The sequence below is a fragment of the Fistularia commersonii genome, chromosome 11, assembly GCF_037954325.1.
Source record: "Fistularia commersonii isolate RoL2024-O1a breed Wild chromosome 11, RoL_Fcom_v1.0, whole genome shotgun sequence".
NCBI classification, from domain to species: Eukaryota; Metazoa; Chordata; class Actinopteri; order Syngnathiformes; family Fistulariidae; genus Fistularia; species Fistularia commersonii.
In genome coordinates, this window is record NC_141294.1 from 18940179 (window position 1) to 18957252 (window position 17074).

The 17074-nt window shown below is 44.8% G+C and overlaps 1 protein-coding gene across 3 annotated transcripts in view; it reads left to right on the top strand.

Moving 5' to 3' along the window:
• Positions 1-978: 978 nt before the first annotated feature.
• clcn1b (chloride channel, voltage-sensitive 1b) overlaps positions 979-17074 on the top strand; it is a 32583-nt gene continuing 16487 nt past the window's right edge. For 2 of the 3 annotated variants that reach the window (XM_086155719.1, XM_086155721.1), the window contains exons 1-7: positions 979-1367; positions 10710-10932; positions 11470-11601; positions 11704-11832; positions 12061-12194; positions 12586-12663; positions 16091-16169. In XM_086155719.1, the coding sequence (XP_086011845.1) occupies positions 1317-1367; positions 10710-10932; positions 11470-11601; positions 11704-11832; positions 12061-12194; positions 12586-12663; positions 16091-16169 (826 nt within the window). In that variant the 5' untranslated portion in view covers positions 979-1316. The remainder of the gene's footprint in view (positions 1368-10709; positions 10933-11469; positions 11602-11703; positions 11833-12060; positions 12195-12585; positions 12664-16090; positions 16170-17074) is intronic. The other variant, XM_086155720.1, reaches the window with a different exon arrangement.

A 17074-nucleotide genomic window follows, 5' to 3' on the forward strand; every position in this document is an offset into this window, starting at 1 on the left:
TACGTGCGTGCGTGAGAGACTTTATAATGACAGCATCAGCAGCAAAGAAACGCCACGCGATTGAGTTGGGAGACGTCTGGATTTGAGGTTGGAGAAAAGGCTGACGGCGCCGGATCCATATAGGGGATGCACACAGCATGTAGTTATACACACCTTTGGTGATTCTAAGACCCCCAGACACACACACACACACACCTACAACCCGGTGTCCCCCTCACACCTTTAATTTCAGCTCCAGAAAAGAATTGCACCCCATAATGACCCCAAAAGTCTGCGGAAAAAGGCTTTTAACCCTTATCAATTTATTTACGTTATTTTATTTTTTATTATTTTCATCAATTAATTATTGTAATTTTATTTTTCCTCATTATATTATGTATTTATTTAGAATAATATGCATATATTTGCGTTGTATTTTTTTATCTTTTCTTATTTTAAAGGTAATTTCTCTGTATCTGTCACCTGATTGCATCCGAGGCTCCACAGGGAAAATAGAATAAATATTAAAGGTAAAAAAAAAAATGACTTGAAAACCATCATGATGTCAATCAACCAAACAACACAGATTGGAGGATGGATTAATAATCCTTAATTTGTATGTATTTTCTGCTTGTGTAAAATCTACACTGTATAATCCGTGGGTCAGTGAGCAAAGGAAAAAAAAATCAAAGTTGTTTTCCTTCGGCAGGAATTATTTCTGTAATATGTGTTTTTGTTTTTTTGTATCTCTGCGCGCGATGCGTGCGGCGCCCTGCATCATTGGCCGATAAGGTGCGAGCTGTCATGGGGGTGTCGTGTGCACCTTCCTGCTCACGTTGCAGGGGCAGCCCTGTTGGGGGGTTGGGTGGGGTGGGGGTGAGGGGTGGAACCCCCCCTTCCCTTCCACACACACACACACACACACACACATACATGCACGCCCCCCCCCCCTTGCCTTCCAAACACCACATCCAACACACACACACCTCCGACGGCCGGCCTGCAGGGAGGAGGGTGCTGCCGAGAGCAAGTGCATGCGCCTGTGCGTGTGTGTGTTCTGTTTGTGTGTGTGTGTGTGTTATTAGGTGTCTGCGGTTCTAATAAAGGAAAGCTCCGCGTCCTTCGCCGCCTCATCAGATGGTCCGTCAGTGCAGCTGGATGGCCGAGGGCCTCCGGAACCGTCCCGCCACCACCACCACGACGGCGCCCAGGAAGGACACCATGGTGTCCGCCTGTTGATCTAAACTGTGTGTGTGTGTTTGTGTGTGTGTTCCCCATGCCAGTGGAAATGCTGGGGTGTCCGGCGAGGTTATTTCTGGATCAGTGACAGCGAGTCCATGGCTTCAGATGCGTCGCAAAGGAAGGCTCTGAGATACCAGCAGACCCTGGTAGGTCTTTTTTTTTTTTTTCACGCCCCTGCAAGTCGCTCTCTTTCCTGCCACTTCCTGTCCGGTCCGCCCGCCACTTCCTGTCCGCCCCACCTGCACGAACGATCTCTTTGCAGCCGCACATCTCTGGTCGTGCTTTTATTCTAATCTAATTTGATCGATATATTAATTATCAATACATCGCTTCGAGAGCCGCAATCGATTTCAGATATTTAATATCCGTAGATCTGATGTCGCAAAAAGAAAATTTGTGAGGAAAGCAAAACAAGAAAAAAAACAAGCGGGGTTTCAAAATAAAAGCAGATCTCAATGATTTATTGATCGGATGGTACTGATCCCAATCGATACTTTCATCTTGCACGTCTTTGCTCAGGTGACGGGCTCTGCTCGCCGCCTGACAAAAACGTGTCGACGCGCCGATGAGGTCGCATCAGCGGGCGTCCTCGCCTCCTCCACATCAGGGGTCGGGGAGGTCATCCGGCGGCGAACGCTCAGACGAACGGCGACAGTGCGGCGACTGCACTTAAAACACAGAAGAAGAAAATTTTAAGAAATATTTACATTTCTATTTTACATGTGTGTGTGTGACATGCCCGCGAATCCCAAGACATTTAATTATTTCTAGTTATTGCATGTTGATTACCGATCAGGTCAGTTCTCTCACCAATTTCTCACCGGCTCAGACTAATTAGCATATTTTGCCATTGCCTTATTTTTTTCATTGCGGACATTGATTTTGTTTTTGTTTTTTTTTAACAGTATTTTTCAGTTTTATTTTTGAAAAAAAGGAGGTTGTGTGAGGAGACGAGCTCCGGGCCAGATTGTCAACAGCAGTGAAACGGATCCCGTCAGTCTCAAATGTTAGCGGCGTTCGCAGGGACGGAAGGGGGGTGCGGGGGTCACCTGCCAAATGTGTCGCCGCCCGGAATGAACGCCATGTCGGCCATTAAGCCATTACATTTCACCCGATCCCCCCTAGCCCGTCTCCAGTCGCACGCTCGCTAGCCAGGGTGATGATAATGCCCTCCACCCCCCACCCCCAAAAAATACGCTGTACCGGTGGACGTGTCTCGCTCAGCAACCTTTCGCTTTAAGCGTCTGAAGAAGTTCGAGAGGCGACCGGGGGAGAAGTGTGTCAGCGAACGATGGGTCAAACAGACGCTAAATTTAACCGCGAGTAAGGTTTCATCTCGGTGGTGGGGGGCAGGAGAGAGAAGGTGAAAGGAGAGTTCAGTCGCAGGTGAAGTGGCCGAGAAAACGCCATCCCTGATGGGCGAGAAAGTGCCCGATGTGAACCAGGAAGTAGCCCAAGCTAGCTAAGGTGCCCAAAGTGACTCCAAAATTTTCATTTTAAACGGAGATTAATGTGGACTCCGAGTGAAGGGGCGAGGACTTTGGGAGTGGAGATGAAGAAGGTGGAGGAGTTTGGGTCAATGGTCCAGAGCAACAGAGCGAGATGTGGAGGCTCTCTTTGGGAGTGAGGACGATGGAGAAGATCAGGAATGAGTTGTACCTCAGAAGGGAAAGCTCATGTTAGATGTTCCGGAGTTAAAGTCAGACTGAGGTGGTTTGGATGTGGACAGATGAGGCGCTGTGAAGATCTGGGTAGAAGGATGCTGAGGTTGGAGCTACCTGGTAGAAGGCAGAGGAAGATCAGAGAGGAGGTTTATGGATGCAGGGAAAGAGGACAGGATGTTAGTTGGTGTGAGAATCTGGAATTCCACAGTTCCACAGTTGACAACCCTTGATGGAGAATGTTGAAGGTTCCTTTGTTGACAGCCCGTTTTTCACTGAAGGAACTTTGTGGAGCTCCTCGAACACTTTCGTGAAGGCCATTCAGTCCACAGGGGCCATGGAACTTGGCTCCTAGAACCATTCCAGCTCCTTCTCCGAGGCAAGGTCGTTTTACGGTTCCACGGAAACTCGTGTGATGTCGGTGCTTGGTGATTCATTAGCGAGCCCGTTCAGAGATACTTCCCATGGCCAGCGGAGGGACATTTTTGAAAAACTACCACGGTCAACCGTCAGCTGTCTTTTTGGGACAAAATGGACGGAACCATTGGAAGTTCTCTGGACCCATCATTAGCACATCAGCGGACTTGCTAGGCGACTTAATAACAGTGAAATCTGCATCAACCAGGAATATAATGACTCAATAACAGTGGGCAAGGTACTGAGCCTTGGGGTATTACCATTTCCTTCTCCAAAAAAGAGCTTCATTAACTTTAACATGCTTGTTCGAAGCCATGACCCGAACCCATCAATTGCTTGTTACAAAAAGTAGAAGAAGAAGACCACCCAGGAAGTGAAAAGCTACAACAAAATAGCCATTATCCACTTGTGGCACAGGGAAGTTCCAAGAACCGTCCAGCTGGAGTTTCGTTCCAAGGAGTAACCTCCTCCCAGGGGAACTATCTTTAGGTTTGTGTTCCCACAGGCAGCGAGGCGCCACGGCAGGGACCGGTGTGACGCACCACACTCAAAAACAAAGCACCGTGAAAAAGAGGAAGATGTCAAGTCGACAAGCACACATGTTGTTTTATGTTCTGCTTGCGATGCCATGTGAATAACTACCCCTGTTAGCTAGCTGCGTACCTATTTCGGCTGAAATGTTGACGTTCGGCTGCGAGCCTCTTGCCTGGACACTTACCGGGCTTTCCTTCTTCTGTTAACATTTTGGAAATAAACTGTCAATCGGGCCGCGTCGTATTTTCGAACATGCTTGACAAAGTTAAAGAAGAAAAGTCGTCTTTTCTCGGGGGAACAAATTGGGAGTATCCCAGATCTCAATACTTGCGCTGCTGTCATTTAGCCTTTTTTAATGAATAATTTCTTTTTAAGCTGCAAGTTTTATGCAGATGACATGATTATCGACACAATTCATCTCGCAAGGCTGTCGAGGTGCTAACAATACGCCCGGAAAACGTCCATCGTTGGCGCTAGCATAACCATCTAGCACTCAAGAGACTACCTGAACAAAAAGAGATACCTTCTGTGGCGTGGCAGGCAAGAAGAAGAGCTCAGTTTTTTTTTGGCTTTTCATGAGAAAACAGCTGAGCTGCGAACGCTGTAGTTTTCAAAAATGGCGCACCACGCCCTCTGAGTTCTACCATTCGCCTATGTCACATGAGTTCCCATGGAGCTGGAAAAAGACACTGCCCTTGGCGCAGAAGCTAAGCTGGTTCCAGAGGCCAAGACATGGTCTACCTCCTAAAAGGAACGGTCTTGGACCTGTGCTAAAGATGCTAACGTGTATGAAGCCAAGCAACTACCCGGTGGCTACCTTCACTACTTCCTAACAGTGGAACAACGGGAAATGACAAGATCGGTAGAAACTACGTCTGGAAACCGAGAGGGCCTTCCATGGTTCACTTTGTGTGTGTGTTTGTTGCAAGCACGAGTGTGTACTCGTGGTGGTGCACGCCATCAGTCAGCAGTACTTTATTGATGTTGCAGTATCCGATGATCTGCCGTCGGAATCTGCCAGATCAGACCACGACCCGGAATCACAATTAAGACCTGATGACAATTTATAGTTTGTGTGTGTGTGCGTGCGTGTGTGTGTGTGTGGTAGCACGCAGAGGCAGCTAACAGGTAAAAGTGACCCAGGTAAAGACAGTGAAGGGCAGATTCAAGAGTCTGAGGTTTAGGACGGAATCCACCGTTCCGCTGTTCCGTCGAGATGAAGGACCAGATCAGTACTTTCCAGACGGTGTTGAATGTCGATCAGTTTCTGGTAAGCTCTTTATTTAACCTAGATAATTATTATTTATTTATGTATTTATTTACTTATTCATTTAAGCAAAAACAAAGTAAGACATCTAAAGCCACCCATTATTTTTTATTAATTTTAATTTTTTTTTTTTCACTCAATGCAGTCATGCTCCTTTGAGGTAAATAATGAGGTATTATTAGTACAAATATTAACAGCCACTACAAAAGTACACATTGATATATATTTTTTTTTTCTTGTGAACAAAATAATCCTTAGGTGCATTTTAGATAATACTTAGTTAATTGCAAAGGTATTGAGTTGTTTTCCAGATTCCTGATCATAGCTATCAAGAAACATGTTACATTCAACTTAGTATTAATATTAGTAGCCACTTAATACCGTAAATAAACTTAAAGATACTTTTCTAAGTAAGTATACTTTTCTACTTCTCTATACTTTTCTGTTTGACCATTTTTCATGGCAAGTAACCACCCTAGTTAACTAATCAAAGTTAATACCAAAATGATATTTATTTCAGGCTTCTTTTTGTTGTTGCATGACAGTATAACACTGACAGCAGTGTTATACGAACAGTAACAAATGTGCAATTAAAAAACAAACAAAAAAAAATATATATAAAATAAAGTTAATTTGAGTAAAAATTTTCTTTTGCTTCAATAAGCCGTGCTATCCTGAGGCTGTTTCCTCCTTCAACTGCCTCCGCGTTGCCGGGGCAACAAGAGTCGCCACGCTCTCTTTGAATTGTCAATCACGCCAGAAACTTTCACTTTTATTGAATCCATTGAATTGAATTTATTGTTCAATGCTCGCTAGCGGGTCACCTTGTCACCACTAGGGGGCGCTAGAGAGCCCTCACCCAGGGTTCCCCTTGAGATGCTAATTAGAACCTGACAAGAACCTGATTGTGCCGCCTAATTACCTTGCTCTATCAGTGTGTGTGTGTGTGTGTATGCACTCATAAGATTGGACTTCACGGATAATAGTTTGTTTGTTTTGTGTCTTGGTGTTTGTGTGTGTTTCTGCTAGGGTGTTTTTCTGTGTGTGTGTTTATGTCCTGTTTGTATGGGTGAATGCGTGTTTTATCTGTGTGTGTGTGTGTGTGTGTGTGTGTGTGTGTGTGTGTGTGTGTGTGTATTAACTTTCTCAGTGAATACATAACCTTGTGCAGTGGGCTTGTCGTTTGTGTGTGTGTGTGTGTGTGTGTGTGTGTGTGTGTGTGTGTGCGGGCACACACTTTCATAACAGTGTCTACCATGGATCATTGTTTGCGTGTTTTGTATTTTGTCTGTGTGTGTGTCCTGTTTGCACTACTGTGCAGTGTGTGTTTGTCTGTGTGTGTGTGTGTGTGTGTGTGTGTGTGTGTGTGTGTGTGTGTGTGTGTGCACATGCTTGTAACTTATTTATTGCACCTATATTGTGTACACTATAGTAATATATCTCTGTGTATGTTTGCATCTATTTGTATGTGTGTATGTGCCTAATTGTGTGCTTTTGTGTGTATCTTAGGAAACACTCATCCTTGTGGGGTGTGCTTGTCTAGTTTGTGTGTGTGTTTGTGTCTAAATGTGTGTTTCTTGTTTCTTTTACTGTGAATGTGTGTGTGTGTGAGAAAGTGGGTTTTGTTGTTTGTGTGTGTATAAATTTTGTGCTTTTCTGTGTTTCTTTTACAGTGAATGTGCGTCCTTGCATTTGTTTTGTTCATTGTGTGTGTGTGTGTGTGTGTGTGTGTGTGTGTGTGTGTGTGTAAATGTGTGCTTTTGCACGTTGCTCTTTCAGTGTGTGTCCTTGGGCTTATTTGAATATGTGTGTATGTATGTGCGAATGTGCGGTTTGTTTTATGGTGTGTGTGTGTGTTTGTAAATTTTCTCTCTTGTCACTTTTTCGGTGAATATAAATCCTTCCACTTGTCTGTGTGTGTTTGTGTTTTAATGTGTGTTTCTATTGATTTGTTTTGTGCAGTTTGCTACTGTGGTTTGTGTGTTTGAGTGTTTTTGTCGGTTTGTTTTTGTGAGTGTATGTGTGTGTGTGCGTGTGTGTGTGTGTGTGTGTGTGTGTGTGTGTGTGTGTGTGTGTGTGTGTGTGTGCGTGCGTGTGCGCGTGTATAATCTCCCGTTCCATCCGTCATTGAACGGGTCAGATTTTATCATTAACCTTGTGCCACGAGACACGGCTAATTGTCGTAAAGCCTCGGTCTGCATGCGCGCACACACACACACACACACACACACACACACACACACACACACACACACACACACACACAGTCAAGTATCAACTGGCACACTGTATCATCGCAAATACTAACTTGACACACGCCCACTGTGCACATTGTATGTTATTAAAACTCTAGCACTGAATGTGTGTGTGTGTGCATGCGTGCACGCGAGTATGTCTGTCATGACCGTGACGTTTACATTTTTAATTAAGTCTCAAAGTCATTCTGTCCTTGGCGCTGCAGCTGTGTGCCCTCGCCTTCCTCGCTTCCAAACTGGACACCGACCGTTGCGTTATGCTAATTGCTAATCGCTAATCGTTAATCGATCATTTCTGTCCCATCAATGCTGTGGGATGTGGTAGTGGGGTCACAAGGTTCCTGGGTCGAACCCTGGTGTGTGAGTCTGCAGGTATGAACGAAGGGTGATTGACAGGTGGACCCCCCCCCCCCCCCCCCACACACACACACACCTTAACATCAGCTGTAATTGGCTCCCGTACAAGGCCGCGCCCGGGAACCGAATTCAGCCTCATAAACGTCTTCATCCCTCATTTGGTGTTTACCTCTCACACGTTTTCACACGCTTCATGTTTGCCCGTTGAACATTTCCCACACGGACGGTGTCACTCAAACCCCCCACGCCCCTCCTGGTCACATGACACGGATTACCACCTTCATGGGAAGACTTGTTTTTTTTTTCTTGCACTGCGTTCACTGACATGGGATGAGCACATAAAAATGGAAACACCTTAAAAAAACAGCAACAATTTCTGTAAATCAACAGAATCACCCCTAAGGCATTTCCCATTAATTGAAGTAAAATAAAACTAACAGTTTGCGTCCCATGACACAGATCACCACCATTCACTGGAAGACTTTTTTTTCTTGTGCTGCCTTCACTGTCACTGCACTGGGGCGTATAATAATATAAAAAGATACTGCATGAAATTACCATAAATCAGAATAGATTCACCCTTAAGATATTTCCCTTAAATGAGAAGGAAATACAACAATCAATCAGTTTGCGTCACGTGACACAGATCACACTGGAAGTTTATTTTTTCTCGTGGCGTGTTCACTGTCACGGGACAAGAGTGTGTGAAAATGTAAACTGCTTGAAAAAAACCTGCAAAAAATGACCGTATCTCTCACCCATAAGACATTTTCAGTTAATTAAAGTAAAATAAACCAACAGATTGTGTCACATAGATCGCCACTATTTACTGGAAGAATGTTTTTTTTTCTCGAGCTGCGTTCACTGTCATGGGGCAAGAGCCCGTCAAAATGTAAACCCCTCAAAAAAAAAAACAAAACTGAGTACCGTAAATCAGAATAGAAGACATTTCCCATAAATTAAAGTAAAATAAACCGAACATGGTTTCCCCCAAAATATTAATTGATATGCAATTTTCATTGTATTTATATTTTCCCGGAGGATAGAAGTTGATGTTTGTCAATGGGCGAGGTCACGAGGTTCCCTCCTCTGTGTGGGCGCTGCCCACACGCCTCCCGCGAATGACCGTGATGGATTAGCGCGTCGTTAGCTGAGACCTGGACGGCAGGGGGGGACGGACGGACAGAGGATGGCGGGGACAGGTGACATTGGGCAGGTGAAGCAGGCAGCGTCTGGTCGGCGACGTGGACTGATGTTCTAAGTTGTAATTGTTCTGCTTGCTCGACTGGGGTCTTTGTTGTGAGCAGAAGCTTCGCTAATGGATCTGGTCATTTGCCGGGTTTTTTTAATGGCACAGCTTAGGAGCCTGTTAGCCTTGTGCACATTAGCGGGCTAAATTGAGTTAAAAAAAAAGGCTTTATTTATCAAACTATGATGAGGGTTCGAGTACTTCCTCTGATATTCGGCATCTGAGCGCCGTAAGTACGAATTTATCTTTTTGCAAAACCGAAAAAATCCCGATGTCCTCTTGTGAGGAAGGTGTGTGAGCCGCAGGGGGCGGAGCCAAGTTTAAGCCAATCAGCTGGCGCTTTGCAAGTAGCTGTGTCACACTTTGCGTCTAATGCTAGCTAGTTTTTAAATGTACATGTGAATAATGGGGAGTATTTTTCAGCAACACATATATTTTTCTGTATTAGGACAGTACAGTACTCTTGAGTACTTAGTTACCAAATACTCTTGAATACATTCTGCCACTCTGTGTGTGTGTGTGTGTGTGTGTGTGTGTGTGTGTTTGTGTGTGTGTGTGTGAGTGTGTCACAAAACACATTGTATTGCATTAATACATGCCGTGTAGAATTTATCATTGGTGTATTTTTACATCCTTAGTTAAAAACTTTTTAATTTACAGTACTTTGTACTGCAAAGTACACTTCGTTAACTCACACCTATATCTGAAGTACTAATTTAAACTGCAATATTTGAAGCGTACTGGTGTGTAAAGGTGTAAGTATTGCCTGGAACTGATCAGAGATTGTCTTTCTGCTGAATGTGTGAAGAATACTTAGTAACACATTACTTTTGAATACATTCTGCTACTGTGTATGTGTGTGTGTGTGTGTGTGTGTGTGTGTGTGTGTGTGTGTGTTTCACTGTATTATTTAAGTGCGGTGTAAAACGTTACCATCTGTGTATTTTTACTTCAAAGTCCCAACATCCTCAGTGCATTACTTTGTGTTTTGCTGTACTTCAATGCTTTTTATTTGTACTTTTACACATATATCTCAAGTACTATCTTTTAAACTTGAAGAGTACTTGTGTGTAAAGATCCAAGTACTTGAGTATAAGTACTCTGTTACTGCCTGTAACTGATCAGAGAATGTCTTTTTACTGAAAAAGAGGTTGGTTAGTGACCTATTACTCTTGAGTACATACTGCTACTGTGTGTGTGTGTGTGCGTGTGTGTGCGTGTGTGTTACGCAATGGTTATATTTTATCGTATTAGCACAATGTGTCATAAAACTGTATTTTTAGCGCAAAGTCCCAACACAAGCGTGTTTGTTGACTGTTTGACTGTGGTTTGCGTGCATGCCCCTGTGTGTGAGTGTGAGTGTGTGTGTGTTTGTGCGCATGCATGCGTGCATGCATGTGTGTGAGAGAGACAGAGATTTTTTTTTCCTTCTTTTTTTCCCCCTCTTTCCCCCCCTGTGGGGGCCTGCGGGGGTGTTTTTCCGCTCCCGCTGCCCGTTTCCGTCTATTTCAGTCCGCGGGGTATTCAGGTTGGCGTGTATCTCTTACACACGGCTCCCGCTCTTCCTCGTAATCTCAAGACTCTTAGCGGCCGATCCAGTCCGACCCCTGCGGCCCCCCACGTGTCCCCATCCGGCATGACGTTCATCGATGTCCAAACATCCCATCCGCCGAGACTCAGAAGTTTTTGTTTTTGAAAGTTTTTTTTTTTTTGTGTATCTCCTCCCTACTCCTCTTCCCCCTTCCCAGCTGTACGGCGAGTACCGGGAGCAGCTGGGCAACTTCGCCCGGCGCGAAGCGGCTCGTTTGCTGACGGAGAGACAATGGAGGCGACAGGCGGGAGAAACGGCCGCCGCCCGCAAGGGGTCTGGCCGGAGGCACCATCTTCATCTTCATCACCCTTTGACCCTGGAGTCGCACCACAGCCATGCCTCCTCCACCCAAAAGCCCCGCCCCTACTCCAAGTGCCAAGGTGACAACCCCTACGGAAGCATAAAGTTGCATGGCAACCACCGCCTTCTGGCATTCAAAGTGTTCCGATTTTAACTTATTTTTAGAATTAATATTTTTTAAAAATTTCCGATTGTAATTGTTTAGCTTTTTTTTTCTATATTACTTTAAACTGTATTATTGCTAATGCCGTAGAGATGCGTCAGTTGGTGTTTCAAGCGCCTCCAGCGGACATTCTGATGAGAGTTCAGATTTTAACTTCAAATAATTTTTTTGATATTAATGATTAAATAAATTAACATTTTTAATCTTTTGATTTTTATGATTTCTGTTTTTAATTATGTATGATTTATTTTTTTATTCAATTATTATTAACGCTGTAGAGATGCAACGGTTGCTATGACAACAGCCTCCACCTGACATTTGATGAGTTCTGACTTCAAATTAAAATTTCCAAAAATTGTTATCATTGTTTTCATATTTAATTATGTATAATTTGTTTGTACATTATTATTATTATCATTATTATTATTATTATTTAAAAATCTTTTCATTCCAGACTGCTTGGCTCGGGTCCGCCGCTACATCGTGACCAAGATGGGCGAGGACTGGATTTTCCTGGTGCTGCTCGGCCTGACAATGGCACTGGTGAGCTGGAGCATGGACTACGCCAGCGCCAAAAGTTTGCAGGGTACGACAGGGATGAGCCCGGGGGGGTAAATGGGGTCCATGAAGTGTAGGTTGGCGAACGCCCAATTGGCGTTTACAAACAATGCGTGTGTTTGCGTTTCAGCCTATAAGTGGATGCACGGCGAGCTGCGGGGCAACGTGGCGCTGCAGTACCTGGCCTGGATCACCTACCCCATGATCCTCGTCATGTTTGCCTCCCTCTTCTGTCACCTGGTCTCCCCCCAGGCCATCGGTAAGATGCCGCCCAACTCCAACTTTTATTTTTTTATTTTTAATTCAATAATTTAATTGCAAGAAATCATTAACTCGTGCATTAGCATGCAGTTTCGGGTGCAGCCACCAGGGGTGACCCCTGTGACCCAGCAGGGAAAGACGGGAAGCCTGTGGGAAAGTGTCCCTCAAATGAGGCGTTTAAGGTTTACTCTGAAATCAGGGCTCTCTGCCGTGGCTGTCGCCGCAGGTTCCGGGATCCCCGAGCTGAAGACCATCCTGCGGGGCGTCGTACTGAAGGAGTACCTGACCCTCAAGGCCTTTATCGCCAAAGTCATCGGCCTCACCGCCGGCCTGGGCAGCGGGATGCCGGTGGGCAAAGAGGTAAACCAACCGCCTCCCTCTTCAGCGCCGCCTCCTTGCCCTTTCCGCCACGCTATCCTCTTCTCCCTCCCTCCACAACATTTACCGGATGATAATTCATCTTCTGTCCTCCTCCTCCTCCTCCCTCAAAGGACGGGAGCAAATTATTCAGAGGACAACATTCGTTCTCGCCTTGAAAGCAGCAGGGCGTCTGCCACATCCAGCAATTAGACTGTGACTTATCTGCTCCCATACAACGTGTCCCACTTTGCAACCCCTTGTTCTACAAGCCATCATCTGCCCGTGTGTGTGCACGTCTGTGTGTGTGTGTGTGTGTGTGTGTGTGTGTGTGTGTGTGTCTGTGTGTGTGTGTGTGTGCACGTCTGTGTGTGTGTGTGTGTGTGTCCTCTAGGGCCCGTTCGTCCATATCGCCAGCATCTGTGCTGCCGTGCTGAGCCGGTTCATGTCCATCTTCTCCGGAGTCTACGAGGTAAGCCGAGGCCCGCGGACTACGGTTTCCATGACAACTCCCAATGCTAACCTATGCTGGTTAGCGGCTTGTGTTTAGCGACTAGTCCCCCCCCCCCGTATGTGTGTGTGTGTGTGTGTGTAGGTTCATTATCTTTGTTTTTGAATCCAAATAAATAAAAAAAATAATTAAGCTGCCATTCATTTAGCCTCACAAGTAGATCTGTCTTTAACGAAAGGGTCAAGCGCCCCTAGTGTCCTCCAGTGGGACTGCAGCTTAATCAAATTGAAAGTTTAGAGAATTTTGACACAAAAAAAATGATATATTCGAACTTAAATGAATCCAACATTGAATTATCCAAATAAATTCACAAGCGGATCTGGGGGTCTTCAACAGTAGGATCTGGTGCCCCTAGTGGTCTTCATGGGAAACTGCAATGTGATCAAATGGCATTTTTCAGAAATTCTGAAAATGAAAAATAATAAATTAATTAATTAATAAAATATATATATATATATATATATTTGCAGATAAATGAATCCAATATGAAATGATTAAAAATAATTTCACAAGCAGATCCACTTCAGCAGTAGTGTCTGGCATCCCTACTGGTCTTCAGGGGGACTGTAGGTCAATCAAATTGGGATTTATTAATATTTTACTTTGAATATACATTATATGAATATATCTTAAAATAGTACATTTTAATTTTATTTCAATTTAAATAATATTAAAAAATAATAATAATTGCAAATAAATGCAACATGAAATCATCCAAAATAAATTCCTTGAAACAAATTATTATTATTATGAGTATTATTTTTCCCTGAGTGTATCTCAACCTGGAAAATGTCCGTCACCAACAATCAATCGATCATTTCCCTCCCTTTTCTCAATTGCCGTAGCCAACTGCGGCACAGTTTTCCCCTTGGAGACCCTTGAACCCTCTTGGAGACCCCCCGCGGGGTCTCAACATCCAACCAGAGTGATTTGACCCCTTGAGGATCCTTCTTGAATGCCAACAGGAAAAGAGAGAGTGGATGTTGTTTCCTTTCCATCTTGTTAATGCACCCATTCCTGCCCCCCCAGCACCCTCCCTTACCCCCCCCTCCGCCACCCCTGTGCCTTTGTTTTGCCCCTGCTCCCCTTCCCTTCACCCCCCCCCCTCCACTGCCACTCGTCTGTGTTTGTGTCTCACTGTATTAATAGTGTGATGTAATGTCTGGCATGTTTATTAACGCCCCCGTCCTCTCTATCTCCCCCCCTTTGCACCCCCACCCCGGCTTTCTAAATCATCTGTCATTACCCCCACCCTCTCACCCCCGCCGTCATCTGTCATTGTCTGCCCCCCCCCCTTGTCATCGCCACCCTCCTTGACCCCCAGAGTGACACCCGTAACCAGGACCTGTTGGTGTGTGCGTGTGCCGTGGGAGTGGCCACCTGTTTTGCTGCCCCTGTGGGAGGCAAGTCAACCCCCCCCCCCCCCCCCCCCCCCAACCCCTCCAAACCCCTCGACACCAGCGCTAACTGACCTCGGAGCGGCAGCGGGCAGAATCTCAAAAGTCTATTGGGTGTTTTCAAATTTCCTACGGTCCTTGAACGCACCACGGGATCCCCTTGGAAGGGAAAGTCACAGGCGACCATGTGACAGGAAGTCAGACTGTGATAGAGAAATCACCTGCCGAGATCGGGTTCGGGTTTGTTTTCCCCGCCGACGTTGAAGCTCTGAGAGGAAGGTGTTTCCGGGACAGGAACAAGTCAGAGGGTGAATTGTTGTATGTCTCTAACGCGGCCCTGTGAGCTGACCCGTGAAGGTTTAACACTGGAAGTCCTGCGACTGAGCTGTCACTCCGCCCCTTATTTGAGTGACAGCTGGGATTGGCTCCGCCTCCCTGCCGAATTAACCATTACCATGGTGTCACTTGCGCCATCTGGAGCCAAAAGCTGGCCTACATAGATATATATATATATATATATATATGTATGTGTATAAATATATACGGTATGTATATATTTATGTGTATAAATGTATATTTACACACACATATATATATATACGTGTATACTATGTATGCTATGTATGCTATGAATGCTATGTATTTTATGTATAGTAATCTGTAAATATCTAGAACTGTAGAGATTGGCTCCAGGTGACGCCATTGTAACGGTTGATCCGGCAGAGATGTTCCAAAAGGGGACGGAGCTGGCCAATTTTCTCATCATATGTATCATGATTTATATACACACAGACAGACAGACACACACACACACACACACATATTTGCAGATGTGTATATATATATATATATATATGTGTGTGTGTGTTATATATACATGTATATACACATGTGTGTATAAACATATGTATACACATGTGTCTATGTATGTGTATATATATATACTGCTCAAAAAAATAAAGGGAACAGTTGAACAACACAATGTAACTCCAAGGCAATCACACTTCTGTGAAATCATAGTGTCCACTCAGGAAGCAACACAGATTCATTTTGACTTGTTTTAAGGACATTACATCAAAGTTGGATCAGCCTGGAGTTTGTTTTTACACTTTAATTTTGAGTGTGATTCCTAATCCAGACCTCCATGGGTTAATACAATTGATTTCCATTGATAATTTTTGTGTGATTTTGTTGTCAGCACATTCAACTGTGTAAAGAGCAAAGTATTTCATAAGAATATTTCATTCATTTAGATCTAGGATGTGATTTTTAAGTGTTCCCATTATTTTTTTGAGCAGTGTATATATATATATATATGTACACACATAGATATATACAGCAGGATAAGCGGTAGAAGATGGATGGATAGATATATATACAACAATTTCTTTATACGAGGGCCACCGCCAATTTTTTCATAGTATATAATATATATAAAATCATATATAATATAACACATATATAATAATATACATTATATACTATAAATAATTATAGAAAATAGTATGTATCACATATATGTGGGTATTCATATATATATATATATATATATATGACTAATATATGGTATGACATTTTTCTCCAAATGTGTATATAATGAGATTCTTTTCTGTGGTCCCCATATAAGGACATTGTTCTCAGGGATTTATTTCTATTCTTACTTCCATCACAAATAACCCGGGAGGCCTCGCGCCGCATTTTCCACCCCGCATTGGTTTCCTCTGCTGCCCCCTGCTGGCTCTGAATGCACCACACCGTCGTCTGCCTGCTTCCCCCATCCTCCCCCCGCTTCCCCCGCAAGGATACCCATCATTCTTCTGCCCCTTTTTGTTCCTCTTCTCTCACACTGAGTTTATTCACTTTATTCATTTATTCTGCCCCCTCCCCGCCATTTTGTTGGCCCCTCCCCCCCGTGTGCTTCCTCTTCCCTTCACTGTCACTCCCCCCCCCCCAAACCCCGCTTCCACCACCTGTGTTTCCTGTGTCAGTAGAACCCTTACGGTTACACGGACATTCTGACGGTCGGCTGCGCCGTCGGCGTCGGCTGCTGCTTCGGCACCCCACTCGGAGGTACGCCATCTTGCCGCCGCCCCACCCACCCACTCTGAACTTCCTGTTTCCAGACCCACCGACCACACACACACACACACACACACCAGGCCCACCCCCCCTCCAATGAGCGTCGGAAGATACGGGGAATAAAACGTTTAATCTCGGGTGGAATTTTGGATGAGTGGAAAAAAAAAAGAGCCGACTGACGCTGCCATTCCACACCAGGCCATCCCAGAATAATCATATGAACCATGAGCTGAGGTTGATTGACGCCACCTGGAGGGAAGCGGGGGTTGGGGTGGAGGGGGGATGGAGGTTGGGGTTTTCCAAAACAAAATGACTGCCACCTCGGAGATGATCGGGGCCCTCCAGCTGCACCCGGCATCCACGTGAAGATCAGTGAAACTGGCATCTGATTGGACGGTGGGAATGATGCGCGCGCACACACACACACAAACACACACACACACAGAAAGTACTTCTAAAAAGGTCAAAACAAAATTGACTTGAAAATAAAACCCAGTTATTAATCTGTTCGGAGATTCAGGGTGTAAATAATGGTATGTTCCGTGGGTCGCCGTCGGCAACCGTTGCTTTGGGAACCGAAGGCCGCTGTCAGGTGAGCAGTTGTTAAACTCCATCCTGAAGGTGAAGGGGGAGACGGGAGGTGAGAGAGGAGTCACAAGTTCCCACAGTCCGTCCTCTCAGCTGCTCCACACTGCCCAGTGTGTGTGTGTGTTTGGGTGTGTGTGTGTATGTGTGTGTGCATGCACGTGCATTGGCATTTGCAAATCTGCAATGTGTTTTGTGTGTGTCTGAGAGTGTGTGCTTGGGTGAGTGTTTGTGTGTTCTATGTGTGTGGGTCAAGGGGTGTGTGTGCATTATTGTTTGTATATATGAATGTTTGTGTGTGTGTATGTGTG